Source organism: Coptis chinensis, chromosome 3 (assembly GCF_015680905.1).
Source record: "Coptis chinensis isolate HL-2020 chromosome 3, ASM1568090v1, whole genome shotgun sequence".
NCBI lineage: Eukaryota > Viridiplantae > Streptophyta > Magnoliopsida > Ranunculales > Ranunculaceae > Coptis > Coptis chinensis.
Window position 1 is genome coordinate 42,138,278 of NC_141458.1, and position 19,228 is coordinate 42,157,505.

General features: G+C 38.6%; 1 protein-coding gene across 1 annotated transcript; it reads left to right on the forward strand.

The window, feature by feature from the left end:
* The first annotated feature begins 1,417 nt into the window (after nucleotides 1–1,417).
* Nucleotides 1,418–3,664, forward strand: LOC147509671 (muniscin carboxy-terminal mu-like domain protein). The gene has a single exon (XM_086601920.1). It carries the CDS (start codon nucleotides 1,559–1,561, stop codon nucleotides 3,476–3,478), a length of 1,920 nt encoding a protein of 639 aa, XP_086458046.1. The 5' UTR covers nucleotides 1,418–1,558; the 3' UTR covers nucleotides 3,479–3,664.
* The last annotated feature ends 15,564 nt before the right edge of the window (nucleotides 3,665–19,228 follow it).

Here is a 19,228-nt window from a genome sequence, read left to right on the forward strand (position 1 = left end):
CCATCTTAAGAGGAATAGAACTAGCTAGGAAAATGAAGGTCAAGAAATTGATGATCTTGACGGATTGTATGAACTTAGTTGCTGCCATGGAAAAGTGATCAAGAATGCTATCATGGGGAGCAGCCTTTGTTGCTCAGGATATTTATTTTATTTCTTCAACGTTGGATGACTGTAAAACTTTATATATCATTAGATCCTTAAATATTGTAGCTCATAGTCTAGCATCTAGGGGAGGTCGAGCACCTTCGTTCTTTTGTTTGGATAGAGCTTCGGCAAAATCCCTAATTGACCTGTGTAAGTGTTAGTCTCATTGAGGGAATCCCTCTATTTGTGTGTGTGTGTGTGTGTGTGTGTGTGTGTGTGTGGGGTTTGGTGATTCCCTTTATGCTTATAAATATACTAGGGTATGCCCGTGCCTACGACCCGCGAGACCTCGACGCGCCTGCGACATTATCCCGACAACTCATCGCTTCGCCAAAGCGCATAACGATCTTAGCGTAAAATATTCGCACAAGACCAAATAAACAACTCAATTTATAAATACAACCACAAGGCCATCCCAATTACCCATTATCTATAAGCCCAAATCAATTGGCGCTTTAGCAGGTTTAGCAAATTTCAATAATTTATAAGTCAAATTGCGAATTGTTGACTTTTGGTTGATTTTTGGATAGATCCCATAGTATTGATTACACTTAATAAAATTACACAAACTCTCCAAACACTTGGATCTACCATGTCACAACTTAGAAAAGACAATGGCAACCATTGGATGGAGTCTCTGTGGGCTCCACACCATTGCTTTTTATTAGATAGATATAAAAAAAAAACCCCCCGTTTCATATGCAATGCAGCAGGTTAACCTATTATTATAGGAAAAAGTATATGTATGATGGACACGCTCTGTCATAATTTGGGCTTTTGTCTTATGGGCTTTAATATTCCTGTTTTAGGTGGTTCGGTGGACTTGTTCACCTCATAGCATAGCATAGTACAAAATTCCAGAGTATGGGTATTTATCGATACTCAATTGTTTGATATGTATAGTGAATATATATTTCTCTTTCGAGATATTTTAAATTGTTTCACATGCAAATATCATGGATATATTCAAAATATTGACAAATATCATATATATTATGAATATTTATTGATATATTATAATATGTCTTTGTATTTATTTGAAATATAATAATCAAGTGAGCGGAGCGAACGATCTTGCCAGAAAGGGGGCTATGCGGTCTGTCTATCCTCAACTTTTCTCTCATTTTTTCTTCGCCCCCAATACCCTTTCTCTCTCTCCCACTGCCATGCAGTATTGTAGTAAATATTAAATAAAATTGTTACCTATACAAAATATCGCCAAATATAATTGAAATCGTCGAAATAGCGCCGATATTTTTGTCTCGATAGATATGTTACGAAATTATTGAAACAAAACTTTTGTGGGCAACAGAAGAAGAAGAAGTCGATCGAAGAAAATAAATTGGAACATCTAAAACATCATAACCAATATAAAATCCCCCCAGCTATAGTCTATTATAGATCTTAGTAAGTAATGGCATGTTTAGCACTATCATTACAGCCGAGCAACGGATCCGACATATTATTACAAACACGAGAATGGTTCCCACCCGCAAGAGCATTAGTAGCCTTATCTCTATTCCGACAAACCCGTCTCTCCTACGCCACGGGCAAACATAACATTGACGCGTCTTCCGACTCTTCCTCATTAGGTGACGACCCACTCGCCGCGTCTAGCGGACAAGTCATTGTTGGCGTAGAAAGTAAGTACCGCGTAGTTTACCGTCTAGTTAACGGAATCTACGTTTTGGGTATTACTACTATTGATCGTGATGATTGTAGTATGATGATGAATAATGTGTTTGAGTGTATTGGTATTGTTAATCAAGCCGTTAGTGTTATTGTTGCTGCGTGTCGTGGTGTTGATGTTACACCTGACAAGTTGAATAGGAAGTATGCTGAGATTTATATGGCTTTGGATATTGTACTTAGAGGTGTTAGTAGTATTAGACTTTCTGCTATGTTGTCGTCTATGCATGGGGAGAGTATTGCAAAGATGGTACACTCTGCCGTTGATACAGAGAATAAGATCCGTGGTGGGGATAGTTGGAGTAATGTTGATTTTCTTTCAGTTGAGCGTCAGGGGAATATGGAGGTTTTTTCCAATGCTATGTTTGAGTTGCCTGTGGAGACGTTGGCTGCTGGGGATGAGATTGCTGCCACACTTGTTAATGTGCAGAGGGAGTCGTCGTCTGGGGAGAAAGAGGATCAGTTGCAGGTTAAGGATGAAGAGGTGCCAGGAGAGAAGGATCCTTTTGCGGCTAGTGATGTGGTTAATAAGCCGGAGGAGCTTGTTGGCGGGTTTAAGAAGAATAAGGATTCGTTGCCGGCTGATTTGACTGTTGCTTTGGCTGGACTTGATATGACTACTCTTCCACCTGCTGCAGCTACTCAGTCTACTCATATTGGTGTTGAGGGATTTGAGGGTGACTATGGTGGTGTTGAGTTTAGTAAAGAGGAGACAACTCTGAATGAGGCTTTTGAAGGGTTTAATTCTGCTTTTGGTGGAGGTTTGGATCCGTCTGAGTTTATTGAATCCGAGAAAGTTCCAAAAGCACATTTGGGTCTGGGCGGGCTTGAAGCACTACAGTCTGGGCAGCGTGATGCTGTGGCGACTCCTGCGAGCGGAGGTGGTACTCTTGAAAATCTATTAGTTAAGAAGACTGAAATGAAGGGCCCAGAGATGTACATTTCCGAAGAAATTAGTGTGGAGTTTAGGGAGTCAGTGCTTGCTAGGGTGGGCTTGATGGGCATGGTCTATTTAAGAACCCTGCCTCCAAAAACTTCAGGTGATAAAGAAACTGAGTTTTCCTTCCGCGTTGATGGTACGACAGGAGTTAAGAGATTTGTGATGCAAAATTCTCGTGTAAGCAGTCTCGAAAATGGAATTTTCCATGTTAGGACAGCAGCTTCTGAGAATCCTTTACCCATTTTAAAGTATAGCTTGCTACCGCGAGCAACTCCACTGCCTCTGAGAGTTCGTCTTGTCAAGCGTCACAGTGGGAGCCTACTCTCTGTTATGATACAGTACGCATCAAATCCAGATTTGCCTGTACCCTTGAATGATGTTACATTCATTCTGAAACTACCGGTTGATCCGACATTGTTAAAGGTGTCACCAAAAGCTGTTTTAAATAGATCAGAGAGGGAGTTAAGATGGCATATCCAGGAAGTTCCTCTAAAAGGTCCTCCTGGTCAGCTGAGGGCACGGATGCCTGTTGATGTCAATGAGGAAGATTCTTGTGAAGAGATTGAAGTTGTTGGGCTGGTTCAGTTTTCTGCACAAGGAACTAGGACTCTGTCCGGGGTTTCAGTAAAGCCAGTTTCTGAAGGTATGACTGATTTCTATGAGGTCAATCATAGTTTTTCAAATGGGATATATATGTGCAATTGATCTTCATCAATTATTTTCACCTTGCAGCATGATTTTTCTTTCGTGTTAAGAGTGGTTTTGAAGTGTTTGTACTATTTCTAGTATTGGTGTTGCTAACTGATACATTTTCTTGTTTGTTGATGTTCACTACAGTCGGTAAAACATGCCTTTTTGATTTGGTATAGAAGTTGCTAGTGTTTGCTAACAGATATGAATCATGTCTCTTTTTTCTTTGACTGCTAGTGACAAATTCTATTTCATTTAGTTACTACTTACTAGATACAAGAATAAATGGAATAGAAAATTCGGAGGAAGGTGCGACCTTTGTCAGCTTTCTGCCATGTGTGCTGTTTTCTTTTATAATAGCTTTGTTATCAGATATTAGGTAATTTAGAGGATAAATAGAAGTTACATTCTTTGTCTGTACACCATATATATCTTGTAAATCTAAAAGCATAATTTGGAGCGGCACTCCCGAGTACGTTGTGATTTGCATCATTTAGGTAAATTAATTAGAAATTTGGCAGGGCACAAGAAAATAAAAGAAGAGATGAGTTTGGACCCAGAAAAAAGTAGAGACTCACTTTTCGAGTTGGTATATGAATATAGCATATGACTAGAAGCGTATGCTTGTCTTTTAAGGATTTCAACTGTTTTACTAGTATAACAATAACTAAGATGAAGAAATGCAAAGCCTATATGGTGGTCTGTTTTCCACTTGTCCATCAAAGCTTTAGTGTTGGTTTTTTTTGCCCTTTAACTTGTGAAACTCATTAATGGATAACAATAACGATTCTCATTTTTGAGCAATATTGAGTTACCAACCTAAAAAATGCTTTTAGCGTTCTGGGATAAATCTTGTTATCCACACTGAGATAGTGGCCCAAGTAAAGGAAAAAGGTTTGGACTATAGCTAGGATGGGTGGGTGATTGTCTGCTTGTTGCAGATACTAGAGAATAGTGGAAAGTATTATATTCTCTCAAACAAGAGAATACCACATTATATATGAAGAGTATTATGAAAGTACAACAATGCCCTTTAGGCTATTACATCATGTGCACATAAAGTGCTACTACATCTAACTATATAATAACACTAACTCCTATACTCCCCCTCAAGCTGGAGCGAAGATATTTGTCAAGCCCAGCTTGACTACGTTGGAGCGAAGAATTGTAGGCCCCAAAGACTTGGTGAACATGTCTGCCAATTGATCCGAAGAACGAATAGGAACCGTGACAATGATGCCAAACTGAACCTTCTCTCGAAGGAAGTGAATATCAACCTCAATATGCTTAGTTCTCTCATGGAGAACTGAATCAGATGCAATACGAATAGCAGCCTGGTTATCACAGTGAAGGCTGGACCCAGCAGAAATGGGGAAACCCAACTCAGTAAGGAGAGCGCTCAACCATAATATCTCACATGCACCATGGGACATAGCCCTGTACTCCGCCTCTGCAGAGGAGCGTGAGACAACACCTTGTTTCTTACTTTTCCAAGAGATGAGGCAACCTCCATAGAAAGTACAGAAACCAGAGGTTGACCGACGATCAGTAAGAGACCCGGCATAATCAGCATCAGAGTAGCTAACTAGATCAGAGGAACCATTGGCTGGATAGAACAAACCAAGCCCTGGAGAGGACTTAAGATATCTCAGAATTCGATCAACTGCATCCATATGAGTGGATCGAGGGGCATGCATAAATTGATTAGCCACACTAACTGCAAATGCAATGTCAGGCCGAGTGTTAGTCAAGTATATAAGACATCCTACTAGGCGTTGGTAAACACCCGGATCAGGAAGAGGATCACTAACATCAGCATGAAGATGGTGATTTGGATCCATAGGAGTTTGGGAGGGACGACAACCTAGCATCCCAGTATCATGTAACAAATCTAAAGTATATTTCCTTTGGGAGAGTGAAATGCCATGTCTCGAACGAGCTATCTCAATCCCAAGAAAATATGGAAGAGGACCCAAGTCCTTGATATCAAAAGTCCAACTCAAATCTGTTTTCACCTTTGCAATTTGTACGGCGTCATCTCCAGTAATGATAATAATATCTCCAGTAATGATAATATCATAGTGCGAAGTCCACTTGAACTCCAATGAATAAAACATGTGGTCTGATTGACATTGAGTAAATCCCATGGACAATACAATCATGCTGAACCGCTGAAACCATGCTCGTGGAGACTGTTTCAACCCATAAATAGATTTCAGAAGTGGGCAGACTTTCCCTGAATGCTCCCCCTGAATTGAAAAACCAGGAGGTGGAGACATATATATCTCCTCAGTAAGATAACCATGCAGAAACACATTCTTCACATCTAACTGATGAAGAGGCCAATGATGGCGAGCAGCAAGTGAAATGATTAGCCTAACTGAGGTGAGTTTGGCAACCGGAGCAAATGTCTCGCCGTAATCTTTCCCAGGTGTCTGAGTGAACCCTTTTGCTACAAGTCTAGCTTTGTAGCGCTCTACTGAGCCATCCTCCTTATATTTCACAGAGAAAACCCATCTACACCCAACTGGTCGTTTCCCTACTGGAAGGAAAGACATCTCCCAAGTATAATTTAGTTGGAGTGCATTCATTTTAGTAACACAAGAACGCGTACCTTTGCGAAGGGCAACCGGAAGCTCGGAATTTTTGACACAAGTAGGAGTAGAAAGGACAGAATCATGAGTCACTAAATCAGGAGATGAAATACTAGGAGAAGATGGAACACCTGAGGTTAAAGAAGGCTGTGGCGGGGGATAAGACCTATCAGGTTGCCGAGTATATACTTTCCCATACATCTTTCCGGTATTATCATTAGTAACACCTATGGGATCATGAAAAACAGGTATAGGTAATACAGGAGGAGGTGAAAAAACCTGTGGAATAACAAAAGGATGATCCTGTCCAACAGCAGGAGGTAATGCATAATACGGAACATTTTCAAAGAAAGTAACATCTCTAGAATGAATTATTCGATGCAAAATGGGATCATAGCATCTATAGCCCTTGGACTGAGATGAATAACCAAGAAAAAGACATTTGATAGCTTTGTTGTCTAACTTGGTTCGTTGTGGGCTCCGGTCATGTACAAAACACATGCAACCAAATACACGAGGCTAAAGAGGAAAGAGAGGAACACCAAGTTTGACTAAATGTATAGGAACCTGACCTCCAAGAATCCTACTAGGAGTGCGATTAATCAAGAAAGTGGCTGTCATGACTGCCATGCTCCAAAACCGCTTTGGAACATTCATGCCTCTGAGAAGACACCGAACAACATTCATGAGGTGGCGATTTTTGCGTTCGGCCACCCCATTCTGCTCTGGGCTATATGGACATGTGAGTTGCTGAAGTACTCCCATGGTCAAAAGATGTTGCTTAAAATGATTAGAAATGTACTCCTTAGCGTTATCAGAATGCACAGATTTCACGCCGACACCAAATTGGGTTTGTATCATTTTCATGAAGTTAATAAAAGTAGGAAGAACATCCAAGCGAGATTTCAATGGATAGAGCCAGGTACATCTAGAATAATCATCGATAAAAGTAATATAATATCTATAACCATCGAAAGAAGGAATAGGCGAAGGTCCCCAAACATCAGTGTGAATCAAATCAAAGAGGCAAGCACATCTATGCATGCGAGGAATATAAGAAGTACGAGTGTGCTTGGAAAGTTCACAAACAACACACTGAAACTTAGTTAACTTACACGAGTTTTTCAAATCAGGAAGCAGATGACACAAGTGTTGAAAATTGGCATGGCCCAAACGGGCGTGCCACAAATATAGAGTCTCGCAATTGAAAGTAAATCGATTAGGGTCAGGAAACACAGGTGAAATGGAAGCTAAAGCAGATGGAGGTTCCCCAAAAACATAAAGCCCATCTTTCTCATATCCCCTACCAATAATCCTCCTCGTATTAAGGTCTAGAAAAGTACAGTGGTCAGGATAGAATGTTACTGAACACCCAAGTGTTTTGGTCAAACGGCTAACCGACATCAAATTTAAGGCAAGTTTAGGTACATGTAAAACAGAGGGTAAAGAAATGGAGGAAGATAGGGAAACACTGCTGACACCCTGAATAGGAGTGAAAGAACCATCAGCAAGGCGAACAGTTGAAGGAGATACAGTTGAGGACATGTCTGCGAAGATACGTGACTGACAAGTCATGTGCTCGGAGGCACCTGAGTCAATAACCCAAGTGGATGGGTAGACAGTGAGTGCAGACAAAACACCTAAACCAGTAGAAGATGTAGGCTCGATTACATTGGTAGCTATATCCATAGACATTTTAAAAAGTAGAACAACCACCTATCCCTTTCGCCTCAAGAAGCACACAAGTATATAGAAAATCCAACAACAGGCAAAACTAGAATAAAATTCCAGGAAAAACAGAGGCTGTGTCCATAAGTGACAAGAAGCTTCAGGCAGAAACATGAAGAGCAGGTACTGTAGTAGTGATATCTCGAACCAGCAGCTTCAATACAACATTCACAGTCATAACAAACTGGTTTGAGCATTTCATCAAATACCTAGCAGCTCTATGAGAATCACAAAGAAGTATGCAGCCACCAATAGTGGAGAAGAAGAAACTAGAATGGGGTGGCAAAGAAGTTGCTGCTACAGCTGCATCAATGAACTGTTGTCATGGCAATTATAGCTAAATGTTTGTAGCAGACCTGATCTTCAAGTTGTGAGTCGGGAAACGTCTCAGCTTTGGAGATCTATCCCATCATGCGATGGCAAAAGAAGTGGTGGTGAGTTTTGAGGTTTTGGATTTGGCTCTGATACCAACTAGAGAATAGTGGAAAGTATTATATTCTCTCAAACAAGAGAATACCACATTAGATATGAAGAGTATTATGAAAGTACAACAATGCCCTTTAGGCTATTACATCATGTGCACATAAAGTGCTACTACATCTAACTATATAATAACACTAACTCCTATACAGATAAAGACGATGGGTGACTTGATCACTGAGCGAACCTGGAGAAGTAATTAGGACAGAAAAGAATTGTTTGAGACGAAAGTCTTGGTTATCACGTATAAATGACTTGGGCATTTTGAGAGAATAATCGAACTCAAAGTACCAAGTTGTTTTCCAGATTAAGAGTGGTTGGAAAAAGTATAGAGTCAAGTGTCATTTGGAGGCGGTAGAATGAGAGTTTATGTGTCCTCAAGGACTTAAATTCGTTTGTAATCGAAAGGGTGATCGTTAATAACACCTTCTCCATTCTTATTACTATATCTTAGATAGCTAACTAAGTAATTGACCGCTTTCTTTTACTCCCATGGAGAAAAATTGAAAATCCATTTCCAAGGGTAGGGTATTAACCACCTAGGAACAAGGTGCTTCCTTTTAGCATACAACCACGCAAATTGGAATTGCTGGGTATCAATTACTCATATGAGGTTTGGGATGTCTGGACTTTGGACGCGGTTGAAAGAGACTTTATGTATCCTCAAGGGCTTAAATCTGTTCTTCTTTGAAAGGGCAACTGGTAATAACACAATTTTCCTAATGGGGCCTAAAATGAAAAGGTCAGGAGAAAAGTGGTTAAGGCTTTTAGGCCCATCCCAAATAAAGTAGATCAGGTTGAAGAAATATCTACACCAAGCCCTACAGTTGATAATAATTTGTTGCTATTAGGCCAGGAAGAGAGAGCTGATAGCACTTCAATGGTAAAAAGTCTGGAGGTCTCCTTCGAGAAGTTAAAGATGCCAAACGAGCGGAAATTGTGAAGGAAAAGGCAAAATACCCAAGTGTTGACCCAACGATGAAAATGTACCAACAAAGGGCACAAAAAAGGGAGGAGATCGATTGAAGGGTCGTCTGATTGAAGTGGTGGGGGGCTGGGGGCTTCTGCATATGGGAAGAGATGGCGAGGAAGATAAGGAGAAGGAAAAGGTTGAGGAAGGAAAGAAAGTCCAGGTCATGGAGTTTGGGAAGAGGTGGGGTGTTAGGGTTGAAGGTTGCAGAGGAAAGATTCAAGGTGTGCTGGAGAGTAGAGGGAGGGTGTAGGCGTGTAGCATAGGAGAGCATGAAAACTGAATTAGTGGAGGATTTCAAAAATTCTGAGGACTTTGATTACATTTATGATTCGGAGGATGAGAAGTTGGATCTGGAATTTTCCGATGAATGCTATATGGAAGGAGATTTGGAGGAAGAGGCCTTTGAGGAGGAGGTGGAGAATGAACAGGTGGTTCAGCGAGGGTTGAGAGCAGTGGGTTGGCTGGTGGATGCAATAGTGGGGTTCTGTTATAGTGTGCGTCTAATTAGGACTTAGCTTTTATTGGCTCTAGTTGGTTTGTATTTTGTTTTTTTTTTTTTTTATTGTTTTGTTGGGGTTGCAGGTTGAATAAGAGGTGATGGGGGTTTCTTTTGGTATTGAGATGTTAGTTTCTGGCTAATTACTCAAGTGCGGTTGTAATCTTTATGATTATATTAATATATCAACATCTATTGATAAAAAAAATGATTGTCACATAGCTGACGAAGTAATTGACTGCTTTCTGTTAGACTCATGGTGACAGAAAATTCATGTCCAAGGTACATCAGGCTTTGGATCTAGAGGAAGTCACACGTTTGTGACTAATTTTGCTAGTAGTTCTTGTGGGCATAGACAAAAATACCTCTTATCCGCTTTCTTTTTCATCCTTGTAACCTTGTTGGAACCTTTGTAAGAGTATGGTATGTTATAGGTTGCTTAGAAGAGCTTCTGCGTGGGGAAATTAAAGTTATGTTGACTCCTTTGTAGTTTGTTGATGAGACAATCGTCCTCCTGAGTCAGCCTTCCAGCCAGTTCAGAATTTCTTACCTGTTTTCTTGTCTTCTTAGTACTCTGTGGAATAAAGATCAGCCTGTTCATGAGTGAAGTGTTAAAGTTGTTACAGAGGAGCATATTGAGGGATAAGCTCTTACATGCTCAGTAGGGACTAGGGACATCATCTTTTTGGTCTCTTGGTATTAGTGTATAACTGCGGGATTCCCATACCCGACATATGTATTTGCAATGTGCCAGGGACGAGTCAACTTTCTCCTCCGACACAATGGACCTTTAAAAAGTTTGGATTTTCCTTTTTTTTAGAGGAGATATCATTGGACACTGTGGTTTGTCTTTTCTGGTCTCAGTCCATTTGAATACTTCATTTTGGAATACACTGTACATTTTGATGTGGAGTTGTGGTAAATTTTGTTTAAGCAGCCTTAAGAATCTCAAAGTTTGCAACACTATGTCTTTTGCTGATGAATGTAAGTTCTCAGCTTCTTCAGAATAGTGTAGCTGTTGATTAACCAACTCGTGTGCCAATCTAGAGTCCGATGTGATTTACATCATTTAGGTCAAGTAACTAGAAAGAAGGGCAAGGTACAACAAAAAAAATATTGTTTGGACCCAGGAAAAAGAGATATTTTCACTTTTGTTTTTTTTGATTGGCAAGCAGGGTTGTGGTTGTTCAATAACATGGAAGAGATTGCAAAAATGGTTGGCTTATCTTTTTCTGGTAGGAGAGGCCTAAGATCTGTTATGAGTAGAAAGTATGATTTCGGGGCAGCGGGGAACGATAGTAAGTCTAGTGGGGTGAAGAGTACTAAGGTGAGGGGAAAAATAAACTTGAAAAGGAGTTGAAGAGACTCACGTTGTCTGTTAATTATGGTGATGATGCTGAAGGTAGTATTAGAAGAGAGAAATCTAATGTGTTTAAATGAATCACAAGATTCTTTCGTGGAATGTGAGAGGTTTAGGGAATGTGTTGAAGAGACCGTCTATTAAAGATTGTATCCGTAAAACGAGAGCTAGCATGGTGATCCTTCAGGAAAAGTAATTAGGACGGAACTAGACAAGTAATTAGGACGGAAAAGGATTGTTTGAGACAAAAGTCTTTGTAAGTTGGTTATAACTTATAAGTGACTTGGGGAGTTGGAGATAAGGGTGGAATTTGAGCCGAGTGCTCGGAGCTCGGCTTGGGCTTGGCTCGTTTAAGCTCGGCTCGAGCTCGCTCGTTTACTATATGAGCCGAGCTTGAGCTCAAATAAAAGCTCGTGTAACAAATGAGCTTGATGAAGCTCGGCTCGTTTAGTTCAAATAGCATATTTATAGTGTAAAATAACCGAGAGCTCGGAGCTCGGCTTGGGCTTGGCTCGTTTAAGCTCGGCTCGAGCTCACTCGTTTAACTATATGAGCCGAGCTCGAGCGCAATTTAAAGCTCGTGTAATTAGCGAGCCGAGCTTGAGCATGGTAAAGCTCGGCTTGTTTAGCTTGAATTCCACCCTTAGTTGGAGAAAATAATCGAACTAAGTACCATGTTATTTTCCAAATTAAGAGTGGTTGGAAAAAGTATAGAGGAGGAGCCTATGAGAGAAGTTGTCAATTTATATCAATTGAAAGAAGAAAAAATAGTTGTCAACTTTTACGTATAAATGGAAGAAATGTTGATTTCTGGCTAGGCTTTTGTTCTAGTCGGTATGCCATCCAACTTTGGACCAAGGACCAAAATATCGTCGATATTTTTGAAATATTGCTGATATTTCCGAAATATCACCAATATATCTCAGTTTTTGAGGTACCTGATATGGATATATTGCGATATATTGGATGGATATATTGACACATTTTGTATCTGATATATCGACCGAAATATACAATATATCCGATATAGATAGTTGACTTTGACCAATTTTTATTAATATATCAGAAATATTTCTGATATTTTCCGATATATCAACTTACAAAACAAAATTTTGACCAGTCAACAAAAGGATATCTATCCTCCGATATATCGATATATCCTATATATATCGGTTTTTGGGGGGTCTGATATATCACCCGATATCGAAATATTTGGCCTTACTTTGGACTACTTGGATAAAGTGTGTATGTTTGACCATAGTAATAGTTGGTTCAAAAGGCCTGTAGTGGAGGACTAGGAGGGGAGTTATCAAGTGCTTGGGTGGGGAATGTTATGAATTATTTTTTTTAAGAAGCGTTTGGCGGTGGTAGAAAGAGAGTGTGTGTGTCCTCAAGGACTTGAATCAGTACGTATTCGAAGGGGCGACTCATAATAACACATTTTCCATTCTTATTATTATATCTCAGATAATTGACTGCTTTTTTTTACTCTCACGGACAGAGAACTTGAAAATCCATTTCCAAGGTAGGGTATCACCCACCTAGGAGCGGGGTGCTTCCTTTTAGCTTACAACCGTGGAAGTTGGAAGTTTTTTTCAAATTTTTCTTTCTTGATCAGTAAAGTGAAGATTTCATTCAAATGAAAATAGGTTGAGGAAACCTGCAAGTACAAGGAAGAACCAAAAATACAAGAACATCATCGAAGACTAACCCCTAACAACCTTAAATCAAGGATCTCTATACCCAAATTGGAATTGCTTGATAGCAAGTGGTCACATGAGGTTTTCGATCTGGAGGAAGTGACGTATCTGTGACTAGTATTGCTGGTATTTCTCGTGGGCTTAGACAAAGATACCTCTTGTCCACTTTCTTTTCATACTTGTGCTTGGAACCTTTGTAAGAGCATGTTATAGGTTTCTTAGAAGAGCTTCTGCATGGAGAAGTTATGTTGACTCATTTGTAGTTTGTTGATCAGGCAGTCGTCCTCCTGAGTCAGCCTCCTGACCAGTTCAGAATTTCTTACCTGTTTATTTGCCTTTAAAGTACTGTGTGGAATAAAGATTAGCCTGGTTAAGATTTTACATGTTCAGTAGGGACATCAACTTTATTGTCTCTTACTATTAGAGTATAACAACAGGATTTCCATACCCGACAAATGTATTTGTGATGTGCCAGTTATGAGTCAACTTTCTTCTCTGACATTACGGACATTTAAAAAGTTTGGATTGTCCTTTTTCAGTTCCGTGGAAATATCAATGGAAGCTGTAGTTGGTCTTTTCTGCTCAGTCCATGTGAGGACTTCTTTTTAGAATACACTCTGTACATTTTGATTTGGAGTTGTGTTAAATTTTGTTTAAACAGCCTAAGAATCTCCATAATGGCTTCTGATCATTTGAGTTCTCAAAGTTTGCAATAATATTTCCAAATCTTTTGCTGATGAATGGAAGTTCTCAGCTTCTTCAGAATAGTGAAGCTATTGATTAACCAACTCATGTGCCAATCTACTAATGGTTTAAATTTTGATCTGCGGACTGGTGTACAATGAATTCGTTTTATACTTTTATTCAACACATCTTTCCTTGTCGATGTAGTAGCTGGGTTTCTACCTAATTAGGGACCTGCTCTCTCTAATAATATGCATACTGAAAATGGGGCAGATTCCTGGGATAGTTTGTAGGGACAAGTTCTTGAGGTTGCTCTACTAGTAGCATAAATAACGAAAAGTCTAGAACTTATCAGGGCGTGGATGCATTAGGGAGGCATGGCTGATTTTTTTTTTTTTTTTTTCCCCGGATTCACAAATAGTGTTTGAGGTGCAACAAGGCATACTTAGCTAGGTTTGTGCATTCTCCTTTCTACTTCTGTGGTGCATTCGTTCATCTATGAGCGGAACCTAACGTCCACGCCTAATCTATGATTAATTGATTTTATATTTGTATCGATGCAAACTTGTTTGTGGACGTGAGTTGGTCATTCTTGGCTATTATGTTGATATATCTTTCCAAGGATTCTACGATGTGCCAGCTTTTATGTTCTGTAGCTTAATTATTCGTCTGGATTACTTAGTTGGGAGCCACACAGCAGAGAGTTAGAGAATCAGGTTGCTAACAATAGGGGTGATCGGGTGGAAGGAGACCCAGTATATCCTTGTGTTCATTGTCCCCTGTACAAAACTTATGGAGTTCATCGTATCTTCAATCTCAGAACTGATGGATGTATGAGTTTGTGTCATTTTCACAAGGCATTGGGAAGTTCTGTGGTGATGCAATTGTCTTGGTCACTCATGGAAGCTAATTGGTTTTGTTAGTTGAGGGTAAAAATGGAATAATGGATATACGATTAAGTTGATGTGAGATCCATTGCTGAATGTGTCTGCACTCAGTGCTACTTAAATTAGACATATAGTGTACCAGACTAGTGCTTTTTATACTTTTTCTCGATCTTCATCTTATTTGCTAGTATGATGTGCCAAGCATTTGAGTTCTGACCATGAATCGGTATATAAAAGAAAGCAGGAGAACTGAAACTCGTTAGGGCTTGAATACAAAAAACAAGCTCCAATTCTAGCCTCTCTCAATTCCGGCCTGAAAATTTAGAAGGTATGTTTTTTTTTTCTGACTTTTTCTGGAGTACATCAAAAGTCTCACCATTTCACGTTTTTTTTTTTCCTTTCTTCTCCTTCATCAAGTCTTTTTCTCTTCTCAACTCCACTCTCTTTACAAATCAAATCATTTTTTTTTTTCATAATGTTCCAAAATATGTTGAACACTATGTGGTGTATTTTGATGAACACTATTTGTATTATGATTTTGAACCCACTTGAATCTTTGACAACTTAATATCAAAAATAAATGTGCAACCCATGTTTTGCATTTGTAACTATGAATGAAAAGAAAAGAGAAAAACAATGATATTTGATGAAACTTTAGTGGTCAAATAACTATGGACAATGTCAACATTTCTATAGCATATTGATAGCAAAAATTTTGTACCATGTTGTATGCCACATTGCCCAAATCAATGTACATGCTACATATAAACATAAAATTAAGACATCTCGAGTAATCCCGATTTAGAAGTAGACCCTACTCGCTTCCTTGGTTGGGTTTAAAAATTGCCCGGTAATACCGATTAATCTTACCTTTTAGAAGAATTTAACTACCCAGCTTAAATTAGACATATAGTGTACCAGAGTAGTGCTTTTTATACTTTTTCTCGATCTTCATCTTATTTGCTAGTATGATGTGCCAAGCATTTGAGTTCTGACCATGAAATTTAAGAGCAGGAGAACTGAAACTCGTTTGGAGTGGAATACAAAGGCACCCTAACTGTTGTCGATATAACTGATTTAGAAGGTATGATTTTGGGTACTGACTGTTTGTGGAGTACATCAAAAAGTCTCACCATTTCATTGTTTCTTTTGTTAGCTTCATCAAGTTTTTTCTGTCGCAACTGCATTCTTTCTCATCATGGTCATACTGTTCCTACTTGAACTCTTGGAAGTTTTGATTTGAAGTATTTTGCAGTCTTTATCTTGACTCACACATAGCCTTAGTTCAACTGAATGAGCTCCAGAACAGGTAGATCATCTCTCTTTGTAACACAGGTCACCATTCCTTGTACACCACAGGTTACCCATTAACTACCATTCTTATTTTACAAGTACCCTACTTTGGTTGGCTGTAACTTGGACTCTACCATTCTTATTTTAGAAGTACCCTACTTTGGTTGGCTGTAACTTGGACTTCTGAACGTTATCTTGAAGTAGAAGTTAAACATGTGGCAAATATTCTTGTGTCTGGTACCAGGTACATCAGTACATGTGTCTGTAGTCTGTAAACCTTAAAAATGAGTTTGTTATCAAATACTATAGCTGAGAGGGCCAGGTTAAAGGATATCTAAGGTTTGAGATCGCAGAAATACGATTTTAAGGCTTACAGAGCACAAACGTATAGTTCCAGATTGCAGTACTGAACAGTAGTTGTGACGGTGCACTGTTCTTAGTTTCACTATGCAATTATTTTTTATTATGGGATAGCTAAGGTTTGAGAGCGCAGAAATACGTTTTTAAGGCTTACAGAGCACAAACGTATAGTTCCAGATTGCATTACTGAACGGTAGTTGTGACAGTACACTGTTCTTAGTTTCACTATGCAATTATTTTTTAGTATGGGATAGCTAAGGTTTGAGAGCGCAGAAATACGTTTTTAAGGCTTACAGAGCACAAACGTATAGTTCCAGATTGCATTACTGAACAGTAGTTGTGACAGTGCCTGTTTTTAGTTTCACTATGCAATTATTTTTTAGTATGCGCTTATTTAAGGGAAATTTCCTTTCTCTTGCTCCATTATGCCATTTTTTTTCCTATTATCTATCTAAATTTCAGTTCGATATAGAATCCTTATAAAGTAGAAATGCTATTTAGTATTTACACCCTTCTTTTTTTTTTTTTTTTTTCCATGATTTAAGAACAAAATTCCGAAATAATGAACCAAAAAACCCACCCGTAGTATTCTCGAAGGACAATAATTGACTTTTGTCCGAAAAAGATAGTAGTACCCTGGTATGCATAGGATGCTATTTTAGGTATGCACAGATGTCAGTGCATACCAAACATCACAGAGAAAATGTTTTGCACAAGTGTCAATGCATACTATCTCTTGGTATGCGAGGTATTCATAAACGTCAGTACATACCAAACATCACAAAGAAAATTGTATGCACAAGTGGGTCAATGCATACCACCATTTCTTGATATGCGAAGTAGTGCATACCAAACATAGAAAGGTAAAATTGGAAAGAGTAAAAAATGAAAAAGTCGAGTCTATTCTTATTAATAATTAAAACGTGAAATCTAATTTTTATAGTAGTTATAACCATAAAATATTATTATCAATAATTTCAAAACCCAACTGTCATGATTTCGAAATTAGACCTTTTGACTTATTTCTTATTGCTGATAATAACAATTACTGTGCTATGGGTTCGTACGGAAGGAAAGTGTGTGTCAGAATTGGAAGCAACGCGACAATTTGCATATTGATAAACAAATGAGTCTAATGGGTAATATTTTCATTGGCGTGGCGTTAATATTTTCTTTCTAAGAAAAACTACGATCTATCTCGCTTCAGAACAAAGAAAACTTTCATCATTTTGTTTTGCACAATTTAATGTCTCATTTACAGATTTACTTAACATGAAAATCATAAGCTCATATCTCATATGTTTCACTCGCGATTAGTCGATCTCAAAAATATTAATAAAAAAATAACAGTGATAAAAGAAGAGACTGTGTTGACGTACCATCAGACGTTGATGGTATGGTTCCATTTATTCTCATGCATTTAAAGGCCCTAGTAAGTCTTTATCTGGCATTTAACTCTTCACTGAAAGGGTTGTGGGGACAGTGTCTGTAAGCACTAAGCATGTTCCATACTTAGACCTCATATTTACATTTTCTTACAGCGTCCAACTTCCGTATAACCAAAAATTAGTATAGGAACCAGGAAGTAATTAATGGAGTGCTGGGGAGCATTCAATCACACAACTGCTCAAAAGCCATTTTGAGCATAGCTTTTAGACTTTGTGCTTCATTGCTTAGACATTTTAGTATATAACTAAAACTTAAGTTCCTAAGGTAGTCTTGTGAGTTGTGAAGTAGAGTTGTATATGGAGATGATGAAGGAAGAAAATGAGCATCCTGTTGAAGGAAACAATACAAACATAGGGAATCTGCAGAAGAAGAGAGGAAGGCCAAAGAAAGTAGCTAAGGAAAAGATTGACAAGAAGAGAAATCGAGTACTGAACATCGCGGAGGAAGCTCAAGCTGAAGCTTCTTCATGTGAGCTAGATATGGCTAAGGAAGATGCTACTGATCCGAGTCCAGACCTTGTGAAGATAGCAAGAAATCGACGCAAAGGAGTACCTAGACGAGCTGCAACTCAATGTGCTTAGATTACAAATGTTTTGGTGCTTCTTTTCATGTTATTGGAGCACATATATATATATACATAATAGTTTTTTTTTCCCGCTAAAATACATAATAGTGGTTAAAGTATTTCTACTTCAATTTTTGTGCTTGATTTCACACTTGTCATTTGAATCCTCCTACATTCTTTGTTGTTTAGTAGGTTGTGTAAGATGGATTCATCAGAAATGTCTGGTAAGCAAGATGGACTTTGAACCGCTGAAGTATTGATTTGGCCCAAAAAGGAGGTTTAAATTGGGAAGCAAAGATAAGACGTGAAGAAATGGTACTTTCAGCTTCAAGTTAAACAAAGAAATGGTCCTTCATAATCAAGCCCATTTTGGGCTAGTTCACTAAATTTCATTGATACTGTCCGGTCCAAAGTCCAAAACGAATTAACTTTAGTTTAGTCTAGGGTTTTTATATTTTACGAAGAGCACCTTCACACTAAATACAAAATTAACGGATCAAAGAATTTAGAACAAATAGAATAATCTCGTAAAAGAATAGTCTTTTGAAATCAAAACACAATTTTAGTGAGATAATTTAAAGTTTTCTAGACTTGTAAAATGTAATTTAGCTAAGTGCATGAAGATGGGTCGGGTGGCACAACGTCATTTTGTTTTTGGGGGGCGGTATTAACTCCCCATAAAATGGGACTAACACCTCTTTGGATGATATAGGTCACCAAATAAACTGTTTAAGACACTAAATAATATCCAAAAAGGGTGCTAGTACTATTTTATAGGGTGCTAATATGGCTGCCCTTGGTTTTTACGCTAAGCACTCGTAGTCATTTCAAAGTGCAATAAAACTTGGTAAATTGTATAGCCTGATTTAGGTAAGTAATATCAGACTTTTGCATCCATTTCTACTTCTAGGGTGACATAGAGCTTCCTGCTCCATTCAATTGCTTGGAGTAGACACTTGAATCGGCTTTTTCTGCACTACATGCTTTATTGTTTTATGTTCGCGCAGCCAAGTAGAGACCATTAGAATCTCGTAACACATAACCAAAAGGGGCCTTTGAAGTTTGTATATTGAAGCTTGCATCTAGACCACATTTAATTTGAGATATTCAGGAGCTTGTGTCCTCTATTTACATTCTTCGATCTTTAGTAGTCTATTTTTCTTCCCTGCATGTTTGAGTATGTATGATCAAGAAAG